Genomic DNA, 10,106 nt, shown 5'->3' on the forward strand with positions numbered 1-10,106 from the left:
ACAAGAAAAAGAGAAAGCAATGCTAATGGAATTTGGGAAAACGTTATGGAGCAAGCTTCCACCTGCATTATTGCTCTCAGAGTAGACTGCAGTGTTTCCCAAACTTTTGACATATGTGTACCCCTTCTATAATTTTCGTAACGCTGAGCACCCCTCGTACTCATGAGAACGTAGAATTAGGCGCAGCTAAGCACGGTGCAGTGAATATCCCCACCAAACTCTGGTGCAACGCGTACCCCCACCAAATTCTTCCCGTACCCCTGGGGGTACACATACCACACTTTGGGAAACACTGGAGTAGAGGATCATATCATCCCAGATATTCAGAACTTGAAGAAACCATAGTGATGTCACATGACAGCTGGGAGGGCAAGGACGTCACAAGTTAAGAGGGGAGCCAAACTGCCTGGATTCAAATCCTGACTCTGTGATCCTGGCTGTGTGACCTCAGGCAAGTTACTTCACTTCTCTCCTCTTTGGTTTCCTCATCTATATAATGGGCATAATGACACTACCTACCTCATAGGCGGTCATGAGATTGAGTTAATACAATTAAGCTGCTTAGAATAGTACCTAGGCTAAATTAATTGTTCAATGAAAGTCAGCTGTCAATAATATCATTTAATCCAGTCCCCTCATCTAGCATATCGAAAAGACACAGAGATATTTATTAACTTGCCCAAAATTATAGAGCTCCTAAGTGGTGGAAACAAGACTAGAATCCAGAACCCCCCACTTTTAAAATAGTATATTCTCCACTTTACCATTAAACATTTACTTAAAGCTTAATGAAGCATGATTTAGTCTTTCTCCTAACATTTCATTCTGTTTGACCCATTTTTCTAAGTGCAAAATAGGTTCTTTGTTCACATTTAAAAAAATAATATACTGTGTTATGCGTTTCAAAATGAGATTTTCTTAGTTTATGTTAACTGAAATTATCCCTGCACAGTGTGAGTGGGTACTTTCATTTTTTATTTTTTTACTCTATTAATTTCTAAACTGCTTAAATTTATTTTTTACAGTGAATACTTTTATAAATTGAAAAAAACCCCAAACATAACTATTAAAAAATTCCCCCACAAAAAAAAAAACAAAAAACACCCAGTTCACCTTGAGATTATTTCCTGCCAAATTCAGCCATTCCAAATGTATGAGTTCCTTTAGCCCTTCCACATAGCCAATGCTATTATGAGGCAAATTTAACACCCGGAGTTGGGTCAGTTTGGCCACACCCATCATCCGCACCAGCCGATTATTAGCCACTGACAACTGTGGAAAGGAAATATATCATTACTCTTTGGAATAAAATATATAGATTATTTTCACATTAGGGTGCTTAAAAAGATTTGTTTATATGGACAAACATGTCCAAATATATAAACCCAATCTGTACTTTTCACATATGTTGTTTAGGTATATATTCTAGAGCAGTGGTCGGCAAACTGGCTCGCGAGCCACATGCGGCTCTTTGGCCCCTTGAGTGTGGCTCTTCCACAGAATACCACGGCCTAGGTGAGTCTATTTAGAAGTGGCGTTAGAAGAAGTTTAAGTTCAAAATATTTGGCTCTCAAAAGAAATTTCAATCATTGTACTGTTGATATTTGGCTCTGTTGACTAATGAGTTTGCCGACCACTGTTCTAGAATAACTAGTAGTTTGTTGGTGCTGCTGCTACTACTCATAAACAATGGAAAATACATATTACCCTCAGTAATAAGATCTCCTCCAGTTACTAAAGGGAAAACATTGTTAACACAGCAACTACCTGAGAATATAAGCTCCACAGAATGCAGTCCTTAACTATCTCGGTCAAAGTCTAGAACAGTGCCAGACATATATGGAGCACCCAATTACATTTGTTGAATGAATGAACTGTTTACCCCTATCATGGGATAAAAGGCTATCGTAACACAATATTTTGCTAACATAAAATGTTGTTTTTTTAAAAACGAATGCCTCTTTTTCTAGTCCACTCTAAATGCAGCACATATGTGTTCATCTTCAGGAGAAACTGTCATGTAAAGATTTAAGGCAGCATTTACTACTTTCCAGGCCTGCGTAGTTACTTTTTGCTTGGTTTATTTTATTAGATATAATAAACTGGTTCTAATATAACTATTTCCCCAGATATGTAATACTTACCTGTATTAATCGTCTGCATTTCTCAAGATTTTCCAATTTGATAATCTGATTTTTATCCAAAATCAAAGTATGAATGTCAGCTTCACAGGGTAAGTTTGGACTTAATTTCTGTAGCCCCTTCCCTGACCAATTCACCACTAATCCTAGAAAAGAGAAAGGAAATTATTAGAAAACACAAATACTACACAGGGATGAAATCTATATAAATAAAAGCTTAAGCCGAAACTGGTTAGGCTCAGCGGATAGAGCATCGGCCTTCGGACTGAAAGGTCCCAGGTTCGATTCCGGTCAGGGGCATGTACATTGGTTGTGGGCACATCCCCAGTAGGGAGTGTGCAAGAGGCAGCTGGTCGATGTTTCTCTCTCATCGATGTTTCTAGCTTTCTATCCCTCTCTCTTCCTCTCTGTAAAAACTCAATAAAATAAAAAATAAAAAAAAAAAAAAGCTTAAGTGATTGAACAATCAGTCCATTGGTTGTTATGATGCTCAACACAGGAGCTGGCCCCTGGTGGTCTGTGCGCTCTCACAGCCAACCTCCTGTGGTCTCTCCCCTCCCCCCAGGGTCCGCCCCCCCACCCCTATTGCCCCCATCACCAGCCAGGCCTACAGACCCCACCTGTGCATGAGTTTGTGCACCAGGCCTCTAGTTATACTAATAAAATCCCATTCAGAATTACAAAACACTGTAGCACAATAATTATCAAGATTTTAAAATGAAAGCAATCAAGTTTTAAAGGACCACAGATTGCAATTATTCACTTGTCCTCAGAAATATCAAATTATACCAAGATGTGTGATATTCTACTCAAGTTCTATAATGAAATACTTATGAATTCTTCACATTTAAATATAAACTAGTATTTTCACATTCTGTGGCTAAGTAATGATAGTGTTTTTTAAGTGGAATTCATCTTTTGCTAGAGATTAACCTGCATACAGTCTAACTACTAGTATATCCTATAGTGCCCCAAATCAAAATATATACATTTAATTTATCCACAAAATGGGAATAATGCACCTAATTCATTAAATTGATAGGGGGAGGTGGTGAAAAGAGAGCACTGAGCCCCATCCCTAGCACACAGCACCCACTAAAGTAATTCAGCACAAAAGGCGTTTAGATTCTGGCTCCACTAGTTCACCATTGTGGTGTCTTGGGCAAGTTACTGATCTCTTTGGGGCTCACTTTTCTAATCTGTAAGGCAGATTTGATAATAATACCTGCCTTGGTGAATACAGAGAAAATGAAATGATGTAAAATTTAAAATAAAAGCACTTGAAACGTCCTCTAGCTCCTATAAAATGTGCTCTATGAATGTTATAATAATTGTTCCTCCTCTAAGTTGCCCTTGGAGGGCTGGGGAAGTGGAGTTTGTGAGCAGCAGCTATCAGTGGGAGGAGGCGGGGCCCTGAGAAACGGCCAATGTCACAGTCATACCCAAACTAAGACTACTGAGGGAAATATAATAGTTATTCGAGAATGCTCTCCTTAAGAGATTCGACATTTTCCCATTATTTCATGGCTTCTAGCATTTGGGGTCGGGGGCTGGAGGGAGTCACGGGATTTTGAGGATTTGGTGCAAGCTGTGTACTGTGTCCCAGGAAAACGCACAGCGTTTGCACACCATTCCAAGGAGTCGACAGGCTTCGTCTTAGAACCACAGATTGCCCAGTGTCCCCCAAATACACTGAACCCCAGTTCTAAGCCGTGGAGAAGGCTCCACTCCACGGCCGGGCCCTCAAACTGACGGCGCAGCCGCGCCTCGGAGCTGGCAGAGCTGTAACCAAAACAAAGGCGCTCGGTTCCCGCGGCTCCGGGTCACAGACGCACCCGCACCCCGCGCCCCGCGCCCCGCGGGGCGGCGACCAAACCGGCCCGCGGACCCCGCTGCAGGAGCAGGGGAGCCGGACTGCAGGCTCTGGGTCACCCCCAGATTTTATCAGAGCCACCGGACACTTCCAAGAAAGGGTTCGGCGTCAGGCTAGGGAGCTGCGCTTGCTAGAGGGTGTCCCGAATGTCCCAGGAACCGAGGGAAAGGGGGGCAGTAAAGTAAGAGCGGGAGATCCTGCAGTTTCCACTCGGGTACCCAGAACTCAAAGTAAACACCCTAGAAAGGTCACCACCGTCCGAAACCCACCACTCAAGTAGACTAAGGAGCGCGGGATCCGGGATGCCGGCGCGCAAAGAGCCTTGGGGGCTGTAGTTCCCCCGCCCGGGCCTAGCCACCACGCTGCAGAGCGAGGCAGAGCACGGGGACTACAACTCCCAGAGGGCAGCGCGCCTCCGCGAGGACCACAGGCTCCCATCAAAAGGACTGGTCCAGAACTGGACCCCCTTAAATCCAGGCTTCTTTTCTCCACCAGGTAATTATTTACTTCAGTTCCATAGAGGAAGGCTTAGGATTCAGGGGTGAGGACCGCCTTACCTTCTCCAGGAGGCAAAGCCGCGTCCTCACGCACTACCGCCATACTTCCCGCTTGCTAATAACCCCAAGCAACCGTCCACCGGCGGCTCCACTTGTAGTAGGGCTGAGGGGCGGGAAACTACAGCTCCCAGGATGCACGGCGCTCAGACGACGCAATTGGCTGCCTACACCTGATGCTGAAAACCCCGGATTAGAATCCGAGCTGCAGAGAGTTTAGGAACGCTGGTCAATTACCTTATTCAGGTGAGCAAACTTTATCCTTAGGTGATCCTTTTACTCCCTTTTGTAAGTATTTGCGAAATTTGACACTTTTACTGTCGGGCTGATTAGAAAATGATCGCTACTTAATGAAGACCGAATTTGAGAGCTCATTTGCTAGGAGTCTTTTATTGGCTCTCCGTTCTTTGGACAATTGTGTATAAATTGAAAGTTTCCAACTCTGCTCTGGGTATGAGTTGGGCAGTCTTGTTGAGACCATCAAAATGGATACATTTCATCTGATACATTTAGTGAAAGCGTGCTGGGATAGAAACTTTTCTCCAAGGTAGCAGGGTAATGAATGACCTGGGAGAGGGATCCTGGAAGCCCGGAGGGTACTTGAGGAGCACAGGTTCCTACAAGTGTACAGCAATAGCAGAACCAGATTATTTTGTCTGGTTCATCTGATCTGGAATCCTGAGAAAAGGGACAAAGGGTTTATTTTGTGAGGTTAGCTAAGTATAGTCATGGTTCTTAAAAAGAGAATCGCTGGCCGAAACCGGTTTGGCTCTGGTGGAGCGTCGGTCTGCGGACTGAAAGGTCCCAGGTTCGATCCTGGTCAAGGACATGTACATTGGTTGCGGGCACATCCCTGGTAGGGAGTGTGCAAGAGGCAGCTGGTCGATGTTTCTTTCTCATCGACGTTTCTAGCTCTCTATCTCTCTCCCTTCCTCCTCTCTGTAAAATATCAATAAAATATATTAAGAGAGGGAGAGAGAGAGAGAGAGAGAGAGAGAGAGAGAGAGAGAGAGAGAGAGAGAGAGAGAGAGAAATAGAATCGCTGGATGTTCCTGGGCATAGTCCTACATGCCCAAGTGAAATAATATACTACGGCTTTTGCATCTAAAATCAAATCGCTAATCTTTAACTGAATTGCCTCATCTTGTATATATGTTACACAAGCTCACATTAGTTTGCAAGCTGCTTCTAACCAATACTGTTAACTCAACAAGCATTTTTGGCAGGCCCAAGCCCACAAAACAGTCTGTCCTTCCCATTTGCACAGTATACCTGATCTATGTGGCAGTTGATCACTCAGACTCATCTTCCCCATCTCTCATCTGCCCACTACTACTGGCAGGATCTAAGTAAAACAACACTTTTTATTGTGTTAATCCCCTTCTCAAAAACTTCTCTCTTGAAATTGAGCTTTCAAGGGCCACCAGAATCTGGCCTCCATTCATTCCAGTAGTTTCTCCTTAGTGTTTCTGAGTTAGGGATTGAAAAATGAAACATGCTTTAGAAAGGTTAAGCTGCTCGGATAACAAGGATGAATTGAAAAGTAGAATAGTGGCAGGAAGGAGACTATTGTATAGTGGATGGTAACCTTTAACAGAGCAGTTTTAGGAGAGTATTATATACAAGAGTAGATAACACAAAGTTAAGAGACTAGGTTGAAAGGAAACAGTATTTGTGGATAGCTAAACTTTTCTCCATAAAACAAAGGAAGTTTTCTAATTGGGATGAGAACTTATATTTGAAAGAAGTAAGTACAATGAAGTGTGGTTTATTTAAATGCTATCAAATCCAATGCCAAAGCAATTTTTTTTAAAGGCAATGGACCTATATCTGTGCTACAAGAATACAACATATGTCGACATTACCAGACCAAGAAGTTTTCAAGTATCCCCAAATCAAAGAAAACGGTCAGAAAATTTATAAAAATTAACTGGAATATCTCATCATAGTGAAATTTCTTCATCAAAAAGAAGAAAAAGAAAGGAAGGATGGTAGGAAGGAAGGAAATAAATAAATGAGGCTGCAGCCATAGTAAGTTTCCAACTGGCTTGTTAGCCATGCAGTATTGGTATTTACATATGGCACATGGATTAAATGGTAATTCATTGTAGCAGCTGAAGAAATGTACAGTAATCAGAAAAAATAAACCTTATTAAGACCATTAACCTTTGGTTGAGAACAGCTGCTTAAAGTGTTGAGGCCACTGGGAACAACATCAATAGTTAATTTAAATTATTTAGTGAAGGCAAGTTATTTTGAATGGTTTTCTGGGCTCTTAATAAGTTGATAGGTGTTACTGATAATGCTCATTTGTGCTTGTTTATTCAATGAATCAATGATTGGAGTGACTAAATAATTAGCCTCTGTGAATCAGCTGCCTGCAACCAGCGAAAATATTTTTTTTAAAAATTGAGAAAACTAATTAATACACCTAAGGTGAAGTCAGCTATGATGTGTTACAGTTTATGTAAGCAGAAATAGGCTTATTTTGACAGATTTCCACTTGTGAAAATGTAAGGAGTTTAAATCCTATGGTTATAACATCATTGTACCACATTATCAATCAACATGTATTTTATGGAAAACGTTTTAATTTTCCATGGATCACTGAACCAGTAGTTTCAACAATAAACTTCATTTGCTCTCATGGACTTAACTGTTGTCATTCCATATATTTTGTCACAATCAGCAGCTAAATACCCTGACTTGCTCTAACACACAGCATTTGATGGCTTGCCAGTGGTAACATTGTCTTGTGAGTTTTGTTTTTTAGCTCAGGGCCAGGATTGAAATTTTTTCTAAGTGAGAGGAACCTCCTTTCACCTATATTATGGAACACTGGCTTTAGAATTCATTTTTTGCTTATTGTGATCATTCAATGATATTTCTTTTTTAAAAATATATTTTATTGACTTTTTACAGAGAGGAAGAGAGAGGGATAGAGAGTTAGAAACATCGATGAGAGATGAACATCGATTGGCTGCCTCTTGCACACCCCCTACTGGAGATGTGCCCGCAACCAAGGTACATGCCCTTGATCGGAATCGAACCCGGGACCTTTCAGTCCACAGACCGACGCTCTACCACTGAGCCAAACCAGTTTCGGCTCAATGATATTTCTTAATGAATTCAACTAACCTTGTAAGACAACAAAGCCCTGACATGCATAACTTACTCTGTGGTAAAGGCATTTTGACAATAAAAGCAAGATCTCCATTCCCACACAGATTTTAAGTTTTACTTTTCATTCTCAAACTACAGTTTTAGCAGTATAGTATAGAGACCTCAATGCAAAGGAAATTTTTATATTTTAAGACCCATTTACTTGTGCCATTGAGCAGCTTTCACTTAACTTTAAATGAGAAATGATTGCATCTCACACACTAAAAGAAAAATGTCCAGATAATAATCTAATATAACTCTATAACTGCCTTCCAAGAGATTAATATGCTCAACTTAAGTCACATGCCCGTTGATTGATCTCAGTATTGGACAGTGTTTATTTAGATAAAAAGACTAAATTGGGGTAAAAGATTAAATGTTTAAAATCACATTACAGATCAGCATTATCAGATGAACATTTGCAATTGATTTTGATGATAGGAAATAACTTTGAACTCTAATTAAGAGAAATGTTATCCACCTTTCCAAAAACGAATTTCATTCTCTTTAGTAAACCTGTTCTACAAAAATTTGTACACAATATTATTATGTTTTAAATTTCATCCACTGAAAATTTGGAAATTCATTTTCTGTCTTGCATTATAAATACCTATATAATCAATTTTTGCTTCTTAGCCCACAAAGCTTAAAATATGTATTGATACTATTTGCAGACCTCTCTTCTGGAGGAAGTAAAATCAGAGTGGGAAGCGAGTCAGTGGAAGGGAAGAAATATTCCAGCCAAAGAAGACACCTTGGACATCTGAATGACAACCAATAGAATATGTGAAAAATAGTTATCAACACCAAATCATATAAACATGTTTCCTTCTGCTTACCTTTTGAACCATCAGTAATACCAATTTCTTCCAGAAGATGGCTCCCTTTATTTTCCCAAAATTTTGTTATGAAATTTCTAACATACAGAAAATTTGAAATATTAGAGTAAACACCCCAAACTCTTAGATTCTCTTATCAACATTTTTATGCTTGTTTTATCTCTTATCTATCAATCTAATCTTCTACCCATCTTGCTTTCTGATATATTAGTACCCCTCCCCCTATATACTTGGCAAATATTTCATTAACTAGTATTCAATATTTACTTACAATTTCCATTTATTTATTTATTGGGGTGACACTGGTTAACAACATTATACAGGTTTCAGGTGCACAATTCTATAACACATCATCTGTACACTGTATTGTGTGTTCACCATCTCACGTGAGTCAAATCTCTGTCTATCACCACACTTTCTTTTCTTTTAAAGTAAAATATACAAACAGTGAAATAATCAAATCTTATATGAACATTTTATGAATTTTTACATATTGTGAAGTTAATCCTATACCCATAAAAATACAGAACATTACCATTAACACAGAAAGTTCCAGTGTACCCCTCCCCATTCAATTCTTCCTCCCTTTCCCAGAAGCAACCAAAGTTCTGATTTTCCTTTCTCACTACAGATTAGTTTTGCATCGCATAGCACTTCATATATACAAAGTGATACAATACTTACTTTAAAAGACTTCTTTCACTTAGCATAATGGTTTTGGAACTCATGTTGATATGTAAAATTGATACTTTATTCCATTTTATTTCTGAGTAGTAGTCCATAGTATAAGTATAAATATTGCAGTTTGCTTTTCTAACCACCTATTGATGGGGCACCTAGACTGTGTCCTGTGTGTATTATGAATAAAGGTGCTATATACATTCCTGTATGGAGTTTTCTTTTGTTTTAATCTTTTAAATTACAAAATTCTACAGGTGATGCTTACTTTTCCTATATTTCAGGAATAAGTTGTGGACTTAAATCTTTCACCCAAAGCAGATTGTCAGTGTTTGAAACTTTTGACCATGGAAAAGTAATTAAGAGTATATATCACAATATGGAGACTATTCCCCCACCCAACATCCAGCTTCAACCATTATCTGCTGCTGGTCAATCTCTTTTCATCCAGGCCCTTACCTACTGAACCATCCCTCATATGATTTTAAGATAAATCCCAGCCACACTGCTTTTTCATCTGTTTTGTATGTATCTGGTAAGGTAAACTATTAAAAATTAAACATAATGAAAGTTCAATTATAACACCTAAAGGATTAAGAATACATGTTAATATTGTCAAAAGTCCAGTCTGTTTTGAAATTACTTCATTGCCTGTCCAGCTGGTTTGTTCAAATCGTGCCTCAAATAAGATCCACACATCATCATTGGTTGAGGAGCCACTTGAATTTCTTTTCATCTATAGGCAGAGTTAGATGTGCAACCAGTGTCTTCACACAGGGCCATGCTCTCAGGAGCTCCCCATGCTTGAGGTTTAATACTCTGCAGTCGCTGTCTTGAAAGTCTTAATAATTGTACCTTT

At 39.6% G+C, this 10,106-nt stretch overlaps 1 protein-coding gene and 1 long non-coding RNA gene across 5 annotated transcripts in view; one reads left to right on the forward strand and one right to left on the reverse strand.

Moving 5' to 3' along the window:
* CEP97 (centrosomal protein 97) overlaps window positions 1-4,699 on the reverse strand; it is a 29,667-nt gene extending 24,968 nt beyond the window's left edge. The window contains exons 1-3 of one of the 2 annotated variants that reach the window (XM_084875456.1): window positions 4,572-4,699; window positions 2,145-2,287; window positions 1,114-1,272 (exon numbers count right to left, since the gene is read on the reverse strand). In XM_084875456.1, coding sequence (XP_084731582.1) covers window positions 1,114-1,272; window positions 2,145-2,287; window positions 4,572-4,614 — 345 coding nt within the window. In that variant the 5' untranslated portion in view covers window positions 4,615-4,699. The remainder of the gene's footprint in view (window positions 1-1,113; window positions 1,273-2,144; window positions 2,288-4,571) is intronic. The other variant, XM_084875455.1, reaches the window with a different exon arrangement.
* Window positions 4,291-9,437, forward strand: LOC311618192. 3 transcript variants are annotated; one of them, XR_014794261.1, is made up of 3 exons: window positions 4,291-4,509; window positions 6,384-6,599; window positions 8,405-9,437. It is a non-coding gene; the product is annotated as an uncharacterized lncRNA (long non-coding RNA). The 3 variants fall into 3 exon arrangements; XR_014794262.1 differs by lacking the exon at window positions 4,291-4,509 and adding an exon at window positions 4,734-4,814 and having other exon boundaries at window positions 8,405-9,435; XR_014794263.1 differs by lacking the exon at window positions 4,291-4,509 and adding an exon at window positions 4,754-4,856 and having other exon boundaries at window positions 8,405-9,435.
* The last annotated feature ends 669 nt before the right edge of the window (window positions 9,438-10,106 follow it).

The sequence above is a fragment of the Pipistrellus hanaki genome, assembly GCF_964339955.1.
Source record: "Pipistrellus hanaki genome assembly, chromosome: 2".
In the NCBI taxonomy this organism is placed as follows: Eukaryota; Metazoa; Chordata; class Mammalia; order Chiroptera; family Vespertilionidae; genus Pipistrellus; species Pipistrellus hanaki.